We start from the raw sequence: 15,854 nt of genomic DNA, 5'->3' as shown, positions 1-15,854 counted from the left end.
CTTCTCTCTGTTTCATTCTCCTTGCAGAGAATGTGTTAAGCTGCATACTGACCAGACAGAGAATTGCTGCTAGGCTGGGCTCTTCTGACCACAAAATAAATAGTACCTCTTAGTCTGGACTCTGTGTGCCCAGAAAGTAATGTTGTTTCATATGAACCACTTAGCTTCACTTGTTATTTTAAACTGTAAACAACATCTTGTATTTTCCCTTCTTTTTCTAGCAGTCTCCATTTTTTCTCAGTCCGCAGTAAAATAAATCTCTTACAAACAGTCTTCCTTTTACATTAGTGTTCCTTGGCAGTTACCGTCAAAAGTGCAAGATGATAAACTTTGACAAAGCATACTAAAACCAGTACTTCAAAAAGGATTTGACTCATACTAATAAATACTGTAGTTATTATGTTCATAGTGAATTTCCCTGTAATACATAACTATGCAGAGCAGAGGAAAATCACCTAAACAATGTATTCAAAAAGAATGGATACCCAATGACCACAGTCCACCGATTTCTCAGCAACAACCCCAAACAAGCAGACAAAACACGTCAGAAACCCTAGCCACTCTCCCTACATCAAAGACATCTTGGAAATGACTGCCAGACTATGCAGACTCCTTGGCATCATGGTAGCCCACAAACCCATCAACACACTAAAACAGCAGCTAATGAACTTGAAAGCCCCTATACAGACAACAAGCAAAACTAATGTCATTTACAAAATACCGTGCAAGAACTGTAACAAATGCTACATTGGACAAACAGCAGAAAACTAGCCTCCAGGATACATGAACATCAACTAGCCACAAATGAAAAGACCCTCTCTCACTAGTATCCTTACATACAGATAATGAAAGACACCACTTCGACTGGGAGAACACATCCTTCCTAGGAAAAGCCAAACAGAGACACGCATGAGAATTCCTAGAAGCATGGCATTCCAACCGGAACTCTATCAACAAACACATTGACTTGGACCCCATTTACCATCCCCTGAGAAAAAAAAACAGGAAATGACATCACCAACCCAAATAAACCCAAACATACAAATAGAAAGCAAGAAACATCAGCAGTTCCTCGTCTGGAGACTCACTGAAGATGTTACCTATTATGGCGACAAAACGTCTGAAAATGAACTTTCCAGCTCAGCGAGAAAACCTACATCCAATACATAATATGAAGACAACATATCCCCTAAAAAGGACTCTATCCAGTTCAGCTATATTCAAATTATACACTCCTTTAAATTGGTTAAAATGCCTAGATGTGCAGGATGACATCAAGGCTGAGAAGAATAGGAATAAAGACAAGGTAATCAAAGCATGGTTAGGCAGTATCAAATTCAGGTTTAAAAGTCTAAGTAGTAGGAAGGGAAGCTTGGATAAAACAACAAATTTCACAGTGTTAATTTTCTGAAAGGGAAATAACTTAGAAACTTGAGGCCTCCTGTTCTGGAACAACTGAGACTATACTTGCTGCTGTGATGATGAAAATCAAGATTTAACAGCAACAGTAAATGTTTACAATCTTAATTGCCATGTGAATGAATGCTTAATAGTCAGGTTACCTTTAAAGCGTTGTGAAAAGTCGGAGAAACTAAATTCTTGATTCTTGAACCCCAGCATGTCAGCCAGAATGTCAAACTGATGATCATCCATGATTATTTCACAATCATGCAACACCTAAAGACCAAGGAATCCAACATAATGCAACAAAATAAATTTTAATAAAATATTATTTACACAGCTCTCTATATGGTAAAATACCAAATTAATAGCTGTTCTCCAAGTCTTAATTAACTTTCACTCAGAAGATTACTTGGCAATAAAATCCAAACAATAAGGGTACTACTTAGAATAACCTTTTTTCCCTCTATTACTGCCTGCTATCACCTTCTCTCTCCCTGAGTTATGAGCAAATGACACTTTTGGGCTATGGATTCCTCCTAATGTATTCCATAAATAGTTGGTAGCAAGTTTTTTGATTCTGTGGGTGAGTTTTGAGAGTAAAGGTTATGTAGAGAAAACAATGTGGCATAAGTTTATCTTCCTGGGTCAGAGTGATTTATATACATTCTTTTTGATCTTGGAAATTTCCCTCCTATAGAAGGGCCATGATACAGGGTTCAAACTTAAATTCAATAGCAGTGGGAAAAAGCACTGTAAAACTGACTATAACATTTACAAAGTAGTTAAGCTGTCATTTCTAAAATTATCAAGCTTACTTGTTAACTTCTTTTCCCAACTGACGATAAATGTGCGTAAAATCTAGCTCCAATAAGCTTATAAAATAAAACAAACTTTAACGTTCTGTGCATTCCTGCATAGCCCGCACTCTGACAATTATTATTTGTAAAGGAGGATACCAAAAATCTTCAAGAAGCAGAACAATTTTTAAGTTTCTGTGAAGTCTATCAACAGCTTGCAAGTGGTACTGTTTCTTTTTAAAATGGACGTTGTTATTAATTTAGATAAACTGACCTGACCACCAGCATCTAATCATCTAACACTAATCAATAGTGGAGAAGGATTTGGCCCCATTTTTACTCCCTCAACATTTCAGCAAAATTGCATGGCTGAAATAGGAAACTGTGTGAAGACTCAAAAGGACATTGTTTTTAGTATCTGACACAGAAAATTGTAGATTAAATGTAATGTTACTACGCCACAGTACAATTCCATAAAGCACCCCACACATTGTAACTTTTGATGATGGGACAAGAAGAAAATGATGTTCCAAGATTGTATTGTCAATTGAGGGGAACCAAATTTATTCCACTGGACACTATTAAATAACATAAATTCAGTGTTTATGATGTTCAGTCCCAATACCTTCACGGGAAGTGGATGTAATTTGTAAACCTTTAAGCCCCCGGGGGATGAACACGTAAAACCGGAAACCTTGGCAGTGGTACATGCTCACCAACAGATAACTGCAGCTCTTAACTTGACAATAAAATTGCATTTGTGGCCAGTTCTTGCTCCAGCTGGGATTCTTCCTGCAGTTAGGCTGTGTGGGTAGGTCAACACCTGGTGTCCAAAACTACCTCGTAAAATTTAGCAGCAGGACATTTTTTATTCATTTGTGGAATGTGGGCATCGTTGGCTGTGCCAATATTTATTGCCTATCCCTAGTTGCCCTTGAGAAGATGGTAGTGAGCTGCTTTCTTGAACTGCTGCAGTCCATGTGCAGTAGGTAGCCTGCAATGGGAGTTAGTTCAAGAATTTTAACTCAGGACTATGTAGGTGTCTCCTGTCTGGACACAGTGTCTATCGGGGGCTTTCTCAACATCCTCCTCCCATTTCCCCTCTCTCTCTGCTCTGTCCACACGAGTATCTGACAATCTTTTAGTCCCCTGCTTGCCTAATCTAGGTGAGGCCACAGTTACATCTTATTCAGGGCTCCAACCATGGCATGGTCTCTTTAGTACTTCATGCAATCACATCAGTTCTCCTGGTGCATCTGGATAGATTTCAAAAGGTGAGCTTTCCTCTCAGATGTAGGAAGAGGTTCCCTCTCAAACTCAAGAGCCACTAAATAGCTGTGGAGTGAACCAGCCAAGTACTGTCAAGCTCCCCCCTCAGCTTTTATGTTCAGCTATCATTAACATTAAATTTTTTTAAAAACATTCATTATTGATGGGATAATTATGTTTATACCAAAACTACCATTAGTTTTCAGAAACTAAAAGAGAAAATGCTGTAAAATCTCAGCAGGTCTGGCAGCATCTGTAAGGAGAGAAAAGAGCTGACGTTTCAAGTCTAACTGACCCTTTTACATTTATGGGATTAGAGACTGGAGCATTTCACCTGGTACTGATATACTGACATAGTGAGAGGAAATCACAGGTCCTCCACTCCTTTTCAATATTTAGATGCCCTGCTGAACGTGCACAAGAGGACCATGAATAAAGAGAGGACCACATTTTGTTTTGATGGCCCCAGTGTTAGTTTTTTTTAAAAATCAACTTTCACATCCCAGGCTAATTTTGATTAAATCCACTTGGCCAATGGACTCTGTGGCAGTGGATTTCCATGCAATTAAGCAGAACAAGGCTTAATCTCTGGCAATAGAAGATGGGTAGGACTAGTGGATATTGCATCAGCAATGAGAAAAAAAGTGTGCTGTGACAAAATTACTTCTCCCATGTGTGTGATATATTCCTTAGTTCCATGGTGTGGGAGTTTATGTCAATACTTCAGGCAAAAGAGAATCCTAAAAAAATAGAACAAATGAATAGGCCAAAGCATCATAAGGAATTACTGCAGTTAAAGTTGCTTGAGGTAAATATTTTACTGGTTTCAAATATTTTTAAAAATCACCTTCTTGAATCCTTCCTTGTTGATTTTTCCATTGGATTGGTTCTTGTGGGTCAGGAAACTTTTTCTAATGACACTGTCGCAGTTCATAATACGTTGCCACAGCTCTGATTTCACCTCATTCACTGTCATCATACTGCCTCGTATAAGGTTTTCATTTCCTTGCTTTGCTAATCTGATAGAAACATTTGGTAAGTTATTCATGGAAATAATTAGCAATTAGAATGCCATGAGAACTTAGAGTACTGGAGATTGACACCACTGGTCCAATATTTATTTGAAATCAATGCAGATTTTGGGATGAATTTAAATAATAAATCATTATTATCAAGTACTGGTGAAAAGGTGAGCTTGCCTTTTTTTGTCTTGTTGTTGAAGCACATCAGTGCCAACGATTTTAGGAATGTCATGCACCCCAAGACTTTCCAGAAATTGTTGGTATGACACATGTAAGTTGTTGTTCTGTTGTTGCTGGCATAATCTGAAAGATTTAGAGACTATTTTTCAGATATTTGTGCAACTATATTCAATCTTATATATTTTAAAAGGTGCACATTCACAATATTCTGATGATATTAATATTCTGATGATATTAGGCCTGTCACTTACACTGTAAGCCTAACAGTTTGTGATTGAAGTACAAAGAAGCTCAACCTATATTACATGACAAGTGCACTCTGCTTTGCAAAAAGAATGCTCTACTCTTAATCATCTCCTACCTAACCGACACAATCCAAACCTTCCACTTTCCATGGTGCCAAGGTGAAGAGTAATTTAATGAAAGTGTTAATTCCTACAAGTGTGCTGCTTTGTTCAATGATTTGGAAATGCAAATACATATACAGCTAAAATTCTATTTCAGCTTTGGAAGGGAGACATGATCTGGCTGACTCTGCCATGACTTAAAAGCAATTTTCAACTATCTGTAGCTGGCTAGTTTCTCAACAGTCAGAGTACCTTGAGGTGACTATCATGAGGATCTCAAATAATTTTAGTAGGTTCAGTGGTTTTGCATCACTCATGCTGCACCCACAGAGGAACTAGCTCACTGAAAAATTATCACAGTGTAATGATCACATAAATGTGACCTGAGTTTGCACAAGGTTGATTTTTAAAAAGATTTTCATGCTTAATAAAAGCACTTATCAAATGAAGAGTCTATAAATATAAATGAGTGTATACAAGAAGTTGATTTAAGAGAAAAACCCGTAAGTTAAGAGGTATGAATAACTTGTGTCTGGAATATAAGACTTGAATTTGTGTATTGTAAAGAGTAAATTCATGAATTGGACAGGTAGCGCTAAGAAAATCCCTCACACAAACTAGAGTTGTGGTAGGCATCAGCACATCAAAGTATTGCATTATGATCCCAGTTAAAAGAATACCGGACAAGGTGGAAATTTGTTAGTCTATCAAACTAAATCCTATCATTGTTTAGAGAACATATAGAAGAATTAAGAATAAAGAAAAATGGGATAGAAATCCTGGGTTAAATATAAACACAAAAAGAAGCTTTCCAATATAAACTTGAACAAAACAAGAAATAATGACTAAATAGGTACACTGAACAAGAGAAGGTTCTAAACAAGTCAAGTTTGTAGTGTACACTTAAGTCACTAAACTTAACCAATCTTAAAGTGGCACTCACCCCCATAGGACAAATAAACTCAAGTTCTGGAAGGTGTATCCTTTTCAGTCTAAGTCTGGCTGCGCAGGTCACAGCTGAAGTATACAGTAAAACCTTACCAAATACAACCCCCTGGTACAAGTAAAGAAATTGCTGACTTTTTGTCAAGTCCCAAGTTTCCAGTGGATTGACTTTTGTTGAGTGCAAAGAATGAATGCACCCTTACCAACTCCCCAACTCTCAACATGATTTGGCAACTTTATCAAAGTGAAATTTGATTTTCTGTCATTTCATTCTGATCTTGTCACTCACTCCTATTACAATTTGTGGGTTTGATGGATTTCTAGCTCTTGGAAGAATAGTTTTGAAGTGGCACAGCAGTAGTGACACACAAAGATAATCCTCTTTAGCAGGATAAAAAGTTCCTACAGAGCTACCTGACCATATCCAATTCTCGAAGAGTTTATTTTTCTTCTCTCTAAATATACACACTGAGATATTTGATTAAACACACCAGACTAGTTGTTTGCAGACTTCAGGTCAGCTTTCTTTTCACTGACTTATATTTTTACTGAAACCCACCCATATCCATTTAGAACACAGCTCTGCCCTCAGCAATTTTCTCCATATCAAGCACACATCTTTCTTACTTCTCGGCTAAATCAAAAGCCAAAGCATTATTTCAAAATACAGAAAAGGCACAATAAAACAAACTCAAAAGTTTAAAAATAACTCCAATTCGCCTTAAATTGAAACTAAGTGTTTTTATCAAAAATCAGCTCAGAATCAACTTCGGGGATTTTCATGGGAGTTTTCCTTCTCGGAGCTCAAGCAAGTTTTCTCACACTATTCTCCTCATCTTGCCTCATTAGCAATGCACCATGCCTCGATGGTGCCCAACACTACTGTGCATTTACCAGAGATGAAAGTACAGGTGATTGCTGGAACATTCTGGATTTCCTGGTGCCATTTTTTAAAATGCATTTGTGCACCAAGCCAAGTGCTGTCAGTCAGCTGCTGCCATTCATGCTTCCCGTGTGTAAAAATTTGCCCCAGAGATGACTAAGAAAGGGAAATTAGCCCACTACTTCACCAACTCCAGGCCTTAGTTTGTGGAGTGATGCAGAGGAGGGTCATCCACTTTCCTCGGGTATGTCAGAGGAGACAATGGCATTATGCCCTGCCTGCCTGGTCTGAAGCTGCCACTCAGAGCAGTGTAGTGTCCATAGTCTGGAAAAATACTCAGCAATATCACAAGAAGCTTAAATAATTTTATGTGCTCTGCAAGTGGGAAGTGCTACTATCTTCTCTTTGCTACTTCACACTCTCTACTAATGAACCCAACTCCCAACAAGACTCTCAGTCTACTACACTCACAACAGTTTGCAACATCTTCCTTCACTCACCGTCAACCCCACTGGCATTGATCTTCCCCATGCTTTCACCCAGCCTCTTTACTTAAACGTCCATCTCCCCACTTGTACCTAAGCCTTCAGCATAAAGCGCTGTCATTCTAAACATAGTCATGCCACTGTCACCACCACCCCCCCCACTCCTACAATAATCAATAACCTCCCCACTCCTACAATAATCCTAGACTTTCTACAGTCTATCATCTCCCACTTTTATATATTGAGTGTCTCCATTTCACAATTATTATCACCTCTGTATCCCAGCATGCTGCCTCCAATTCCCACAATTGACTTCCCCTGCCTCCCTCTATTAAAGCCACTGATAAAATCCAGACACTCAGGAATTAGTGTGGCCCACATTCACTTATCAACATGGAGAGACAGACCTGACTAATGAATGACGAGACTCCTGATTGTGCTGCTCCATAATGGACTAACTACAAATCCCCGGTGTGGTTGAATTAGACCTGCAGGTCTGACTATGGCAGACTGTAGAGTTACAAACCCCCAGACCTTTGATGTTAAGCAACCGATTGATTGGGTCCAAGCCCCTGGACTGATATCAGATGCTGGCCTTGACTAACTGTGCTGGTACCCCCTGACTGAAGGCCATCTGTAGAATTTGAGACCTGCCCACTTGGTTGAAGCACAGATAGTGTGTTTACCAGGTAGGCTGCTGGCACTCACCTTGACTGATCACTGCTAACAACCATAACATGCTGCCTGGCTTTGTGTCTGCTCTAAACACCAAGGCAAGACAGTACTAACTTTTAAGTTCTGAATGAGGCAGCAAAACACAAAAAGACAAGGCAACGCAAGTTACAGACAATACAACCATCCAAGTAGGAGCAAAGTAAACAAGTGAGGAGTCCCAAGTTTCTATGTGCTCGAACACATTAGGTGGGTGCTACGTAAAATATCCTGGCAACAGAATTACAATGAAAGGTGTTAGCAAGCACCAAATTGCAGTATTGAAATGCAGAACTATATTTTAGGTGGGCTAAAGATGTGCTCTGATGAAGCAATGAGGCTGGAATATGACAGATGCCAACTTCTGTGGAACAGCAGCTGCAAGAATTGGAGAAATATCCCTGAGATGTTGCGATTACAGTCCAAGATGGAGGCCTGGAAGAGCAAGCAGCTAATTAGATCTGCTCAATCCAGTCTCCTCTATATTGAGGAAATTAAGCGTAGTCTGGGTGACTGCTTTGCAGAACATGTATGTTCTATCTGCAAAAAAGACCCTGAACTTCCAGTTGCATGCCATTTCAACACACCACTTTGTTCTCTGGCCAATATCTCTTGTCTTAGGCTTGCTGCAGTGCCCCAGTGAAACTCAGTGCAAGCTGGAAGAACAGCATCTCATTTTTCCACTTGGGAACTCTATAGCCTTGTAGACCCAATAGGGAGTTCAATAGTTTTAGCGCTTGAGGCACCTTCACGTGTGCTTACCCCAACTCCCACACACCAGGCCTTGTTATCATGTAGTCTGCTATTACATAGCACCCATCGTTAGCCACTAATAACTATTTATTCTCCTGTTATCAACTGCTTTGTCTGTCCATCTATTCTTTTCTCTCGTTGGGCTCTATCTCAGTCTATTGTTCACTCCATAACCTCCCCCACCCCCTCCCCGCCCCAGTTTATATTCTGCTAAAAAAAATCTTCCTAGCTACCATCAGTTTTGAGGAAAGGTAACTGAGCCCAAAACCTTAACTCTGATTTTCTCCACACATCCTGCCCGACCTATAGGGCCTTTCCAGTAACTTCTGTTTTTGCTTATAATTTCCAACACTGGCCATTTTTTCACTTCTTTTTCTTAAGATCTGCTCAGTACCCACTTGAATTCATGTCAAGAATTCTCACCATTTAGTTTCAAACTAGGGCAAGGGAAAATGCATATCAATGAGGTGAGATTCAATATTAATGGTATGCTAATATATGAAAATAGGTCTCTCTCCAGCAAAATACTCATCTCACTGTTCAATAATTGGGTGCAGAATTGAACTTTTCTACCCCCAATGTTGAGAATTTCATTTCTGCCAATCTTGCTGCATTTTCCCCAATTGACTCACTCTGGCTTGTGCCATTCAGGGCATGTGAAGGTTCTACTCCAAAACCCTACAGTCTAATCTGACAGCTTCTTTACCATTCGTGGAATTGAGTACCCAGTCACATTCAATTCCTATTCAGACTACTGGGAGTTAGCCACGCTCACTTCAACAACTATCAATAGATGAAACAGTACAATGTTGAAAGCATGCTTCAAATGTCAAATCATTTCAAATATTGGAAGGAGTGACAATGATCCTCAGTTTATGAATGAAGAATTCAGAAACTTCATGAATGAATGGGAAATTTAGCACAACATATCATCTCCACACTATCCCAGACTTGGCAGATGGTGAACATTGCCAAACAGGACAATTAAAGCTCAATCCAATATAGCACAACATATACAAAACAAACAAGGAGAGCCATATTTACTGAAGGCATGTAAAGTAGTCTAGTCCACTGACTAATGTCCACTTTCTAGTAGACTACTTTTCCAACAGCTGAAAATCAACAGGAAAAATGGTAACAGGAGTGAGTTCCAAGATCAAGATCAGGTGACAGAAAATCTAAACAAAAAATCAGAAAGAACTGCAGATGCAAAAATCAGAAACGAAAACAGAAATTGCTGGAAAAACACAGCAAGTCTGGAAACATCTGTGGAGAGAAAACAATTAACGTTTCAGGCCCAGTGACCCTTCTTCAGACCAGTAAACCTAATTTCAGTTTCATAAAGTTGCCAACTCATTGTCAAAGCTATGAGGAATTGGGAAGGGAGCATTATGCACATCACACTTCGTAAAAATCAACACAATTAGTTATTCGGGACTTCCTAGAGAAGCTGCCACCTTGACTGTATATTGTGAAAGTGAACAACCAGATCAATTTTCACAATTACTGAGTAACTATGTGCAAGCATAAGAGGTACAGTTAGTAAGTTTGCAGCTGAGGTGTAGTGGACAGCAAAGAGGGTTACCTCAGATTACAGCAGGATCTGGACCAGATGGGCCAGTTGGCTAAGAAGTGGCAGATGGAGTTTAATTCAGATAAATGTGAGGTGCTGCATTTTGGGAAAGCAAATCTTAGCAGGACTTATACACTTAATGGTAAGGTCCTAGGGAGTGTTGCTGAACAAAGAGACCTTGGAGTGCAGGTTCATAGCTCCTTGAAAGTGGAGTCGCAGGTAGATAGGATAGTGAAGAAGGCGTTTGGCATGCTTTCCTTTATTGGTCAGATTATTGAGTACAGGAGTTGGGAGGTCATGTTGCGGCTGTACAGGACATTGATTAGGCCACTGTTGGAATAGGTCTCCTTCCTATCGGAAAGATATTGTGAAACTTGAAAGGGTTCAGAAAAGATTTACAAGGATGTTGCCAGATTTGGAGGATTTGAGCTACAGGGAGAGGCTGAACAGGCTGGGGCTGTTTTCCCTAGAGTGTCGGAGGCTGAGGGGTGACCTTATAGAGGTTTACAAAATTATGAGGGGCATGGACAGGATAAATAGACAAAGTATTTTCCCTGGGGTCAGGGAGTCCAGAACTAGAGGGCATAGGTTTAGGGTGAGAGGGGAAAGATATAAAAGAGACCTAAGGGGCAACTTTTTCACACAGAGGGTGGTACGTGTATGGAATGAACTTCCAGAGGATGTGGTGGAGGTTAGTATAATTGCAACATTTAAGAGGCATTTGGATGGATATATGAATAGGAAGGGTTTGGAGGGATATTGGCAGGGTGCTGGCAGGTGGGACTAGATTGAGTTGGGATATCTGGTCGGCATGGACAGGTTGGACCAAAGGGTCTGTTTCCATGCTGTACATCTCTATGACTCTAACTGGAGAAGCTGCTTCATTGCAGACTACAGTTGTTGAGGCAAACTTAATTAATTGAGCAAGGAACTGAAACATCAGTGCCATAATTCAACCATTTATTGATTCCAAGAGCTTTACAGCATGGAAGGTTTTCCAACATATGTAATGAATTAGCTGCAACACTCACTATAGCAACATTTCCAAGGACTGCAATACTAAAGAATGAGCAATCACCAGATAATCAGCCAAATACACGTCACACAGATACCATAAAAAACCTGAATGATAACTTACAAAAATATCTTTACCACTTCAAAATGGTCTGAGTATATTTAGCTAACATTGCAATTACTTACTTCTCAAAGTGTTGATCAGAAATTGAGAGACAGTAGGTTTCTAGGATCTTTCGCAATGCAGCAAGGGATATTGTGCCAGTCTTTTCAGGATCACTCTTCATCAAAGCCTTTTGCATTTCTTTCCAATTTTGATTAATTTTGTTACGGAGAATATCTTCCACCTGGTTGAAATGTTGAGCATAAAATATATGAAGACAAAAGTTTGATAGTGCTGTTAGACTCAAACCGTACCATCACATACATCATCCTTCTGAACTTCATAACTTTGATTCCTGAATTAATGTTAGTCAAAAGGTTGACACAGAGCACGTTAGTAGCCGCTTTGTTATTTTTTTGCCCTGTGTTTTTATTGGCTCCACAGGAAATCCACAAAAGAAATTTGACTAGTACTTTGTGTATCTAAAAGATGAAATGGACTTTGCCTCAGTACTTCATCTTTCAATTATATAAAACCTTATTAATACCATATTAATGTTTGAGCTGAGACTGTGTGCTCAAGTCCAAAAACAATACTGCAAAACCACAAGCTGCTAACTAGGAGGGAATTTGCTGCTTGTAATGATCCTGGATTCATCACCTTTTCCTGTGTTCCACTGCTGTCAAATAATTAGCTGCTTGTAAAATAATAAGAGTCAGGTATGGGATTTAACATATGTTTACTTCAGTAAAGATTTGTCTGCAGAATAAACTTAATGTGGGAAAGGAGCTGGAGAGCCAAACCAACTGGACTGTTGTTCAAAGGAGCCCTCAGAGACTCAATGGGACAAATGACCACCATACATTATTACTCTGTAATTCAATGAAAAATATTCTAATACAGAATAAACTAAAGATCAAATTGTTTGAGACAGCAAAATATGTAGACAATATTGATAAAAAGGAACTGTTCTGCTGGTGGAAGAGTTGAATAGCCAAGATTTAAAGGTGATTGCCAAAGAGCCAATAGTGACATGAGATCGAAGCTTTTTCCACAGTGACTGGTTAGGGTCTGGAATGTACAGCCTGGCAGTGTGGTGGAGGCATGTTCAACAGATTTCTGAAGGGGGCTTAAATAAGCACAAGACAACAAACTATTTGTACAGTGACAGGAAAAAGGGAGAAAAGTGGGACTGGTGGAGTTGCGATTCTAGAGATTGGCTCAGACAAATCAGTCAAAAGACATCTTCAGTGGTACAACTTTTCAATGATTCTAAGAACTCCAATCAATTTTAACAGCAGCAGGAGTTATCTGCCTGAAGGTAGGTCTGACATATGTTGCTACAACCTCCAACATGGGTAGGGCAACGAGGCAGACCCTGAATCTACCCCAATCAAAATAGGGACTAAACCCTGTGCTATTGGCACCAATCTGATATTCATCAACTATCCAGACATTACAGCCAACCAGCTCCCTAAGGATTCTGAGCAGCCGAGGCAACACATGCTGCTCCATGCATGTTGTAGTCCTGACCTCAGAGCTGATTTTAGGCCTTTTCATTCATGCTCTGCTTGGCCCTCGATTTATTGCTTCTACGTCTGATCTGTGACTTTCCAACTTGACCTCAGAGCTGATACCGGTTTCGAATTGCAGTAACACAGCTGTCCTGTGAAAGTTGCTGAGTGGGTCCAAGCTTCGGTTCTGACTCATCTGCATTTCTGCGAAAGCAGCAGTTGTCAGCTTATGGCAAAAGTGCCTTCTACAAATTTGCAGTTTTAGTTTCATTCAAACATCCTATTTGTGGATGATTATGTGACATAACACCTGCTTCTCACAACAAAACACAGATCTATCAAATACTTCCATGGTTACATGCTGGAGCTATTTTTAGGCAATTAAATGTTTGAATGCGTGACTGACTCGCAACACAATTTTACCCTTCTTGCTCTGAGAATCTCCTTATTAGTAAACAAAGTTTGACATGGTAAAAACAATGACTGCAAATGCTGGACATGTTCACTCAGAAATTTGACATTTGAAATCTCACTCAGTTAAATTTGTACTAGGACTTTTTTAATATAAAATCACATCAATGTACAATAGAATTAAGACATATCGTCGGATCACATATCATTAAATATAAAAACATAATGGATTTTATGAAAAATTACTACATTTATATAGTCATGCCCACAGGATGTCCCAAATGTGGTCCTTTGAAAGTGTAGTTACTGTTGTGACATAGCAAATGCAGTAGCCAATTTGCGCATAGCTATCCCCCATAAACATTGCAATAACAAACAAAAAATCTATTTTTTTGTTGCTAATTGAGAGATGAATATGGTCAGATGTCTAGGCATTTGATTCTTCTTCAAAATATTGATATGTGATCTTTTATGTCTGTCAGAAAGGATTGATGGGACTGTGGTTTAATATTTCATCCAAATGACAGCATCTCCAATAATGCAACACCTCCTCAGTTGTGCTCTGGTGTGTAATCTTTTGACTCAGATCAAGTGTGCAGCCAAGAAAGCCACAGCAGACACTGATGACACAGATATTGAGACCCACATGCATAATTTGTAAAAACAAAATAATACAGTACATTTGACAAAAATAATTAGGTAGCATTAACTTACAGTCTTCCACACCGCTTCCTCAGGGGTATCTTGTTTAACTGTTGTAGCTCCATTCATATACCTTCCATTAATCTAGTCAGGAAAACAGAAAATATATAATTGTTCTGTCAAACTACAGACTATAGACTTATGGAATATTTCCAGGACAACATTTTGGAGGTTTTATGATCTCAGCTGATGTTACTATGAGACAATTCAGATCCCAGACTGAAATCTGGCTTAAGTTTTTTTTTGTCTTAATGAGGTGGTCTTTCACTGAAACATAAATATGAAAATGCTGCAGCTATGCAAAAGAAATTACATGGAATAAATGAAAGAGAGTCATACGGTATGGAAACAGACCCTTCGGTCCAACTAGTCCCTGCCGACCAAGTTTCCCAAACTAAACTAGCCCCACTTTCCTGCATTTGGCGCATTTCCCTCTAAACCTTTTCTATTCATGAACCTGTCCAAATGTCTTTTAAATGTTATTACTGTACCTGCATCTATCACTTCCTCTGGTAGTTCATTCCACATATGAACCATTCTCTGCATGGAAACGTTGCCCTTCAGGTCTCTTAAATCGTTCTCCTCTCACCTTAAAAATATGCCAGCTAGTTTTGAACTCTCCTACCCTAGGGAAAAGACATTTGCTATTCAACTTATCTATGACCCCATAAACCTCTATAAAGGTCACCCTTCAACCTCTTTAGCTCCAGTGAAAAGAATCCCAGCCTATCCTTATAACGTAAACCCTCCAGCCCTGGCAGCATCCTGGTAAATCTTTTCTGACACCCTCCAATTTAATAACGTCTGATTTACATATAACATTAGTTTAAAGATTCTGAAATTCACAACAAAATATATCCAATTAATTCCAACAGCACTTCTTTACAGTACTCACGCTGGAGAGAATTCCCTTCTCTATCACATCTATGGAACTTACACAACTGAAATTGAATTTTGAGTTCTGAGAATCTGATAGTCTTTTCCCTGAGTTTCCATACAACTGAACTTAGACTTTCTCAGCTTGCAATAATCCCTTCAGGGTTTCTGCAAAACACTTCTGGTCTGCAAATTTCAAACTAAACTCCTTACATTGGGTAACCTATTTCTTAACAGTTCTAAATTATCTCCTGTCTTTAGGAGAAACTTTTACACATCCAGTGTAAACCATAACTTCTGCTAACTGAAATCAAAAATCTTTCTTCAAGCTACCCAAATACAAAAATGAAAGCACCATTCCAGATCTTGCCAACTGGATGCATTATACTGTTTACTTTGGGACAGTTTTTATGAGTGAATAATGTAAATAAATTCCCACTAGCCCCTAAGAATGATCCCTTATACAGTGTTTTTTTTTTATTTAACAAAACATGGCTTCAGAAAACCTTATAATTTAAATGTTAAACCCTTTCTCATACACAGACCAAATTCCATGTGCCATTTGTTCAAAATTGAATTTTAAAATGGTCTTTACATATTTGACATACCTTACATGACATAATAAGAAAGATAGCAGGGCAGAGGGAAGCAAACAAAGGAGGTAAAAACAGAGGAGCGAACAAAGAAAGAAAGTGGTGATTATAGTTATTCAGTTGTGCAGCCATGTCTCTGTGGAAAAAAAAATAACATTTTATTGAAGCTTTTATCAAGCATTGCACTCATCAGGGTTTGCAAGAAATATCAATGTGAAAGGAAAACAACAAACCTACTGTATGAGAAGACAGCACTGATTGGTGGACTGTAG

The 15,854-nt window shown here is 39.0% G+C and overlaps 1 protein-coding gene across 1 annotated transcript in view; it reads right to left on the bottom strand.

Moving 5' to 3' along the window:
• Nucleotides 1-15,854, bottom strand: part of efcab6 (EF-hand calcium binding domain 6) — a 102,910-nt gene that overhangs the window by 45,821 nt on the left and 41,235 nt on the right. Inside the window, exons 14-18 of the mRNA XM_060839546.1 lie at nucleotides 14,126-14,197; nucleotides 11,570-11,730; nucleotides 4,670-4,795; nucleotides 4,318-4,489; nucleotides 1,563-1,677 (exon numbers count right to left, since the gene is read on the bottom strand). Of these exons, the coding sequence (XP_060695529.1) occupies nucleotides 1,563-1,677; nucleotides 4,318-4,489; nucleotides 4,670-4,795; nucleotides 11,570-11,730; nucleotides 14,126-14,197 (646 nt within the window). The remainder of the gene's footprint in view (nucleotides 1-1,562; nucleotides 1,678-4,317; nucleotides 4,490-4,669; nucleotides 4,796-11,569; nucleotides 11,731-14,125; nucleotides 14,198-15,854) is intronic.

The sequence above is a fragment of the Hemiscyllium ocellatum genome, chromosome 19, assembly GCF_020745735.1.
Source record: "Hemiscyllium ocellatum isolate sHemOce1 chromosome 19, sHemOce1.pat.X.cur, whole genome shotgun sequence".
Taxonomy (NCBI): Eukaryota; Metazoa; Chordata; class Chondrichthyes; order Orectolobiformes; family Hemiscylliidae; genus Hemiscyllium; species Hemiscyllium ocellatum.
This window is presented reverse-complemented; position numbering and strand designations above follow the sequence as displayed.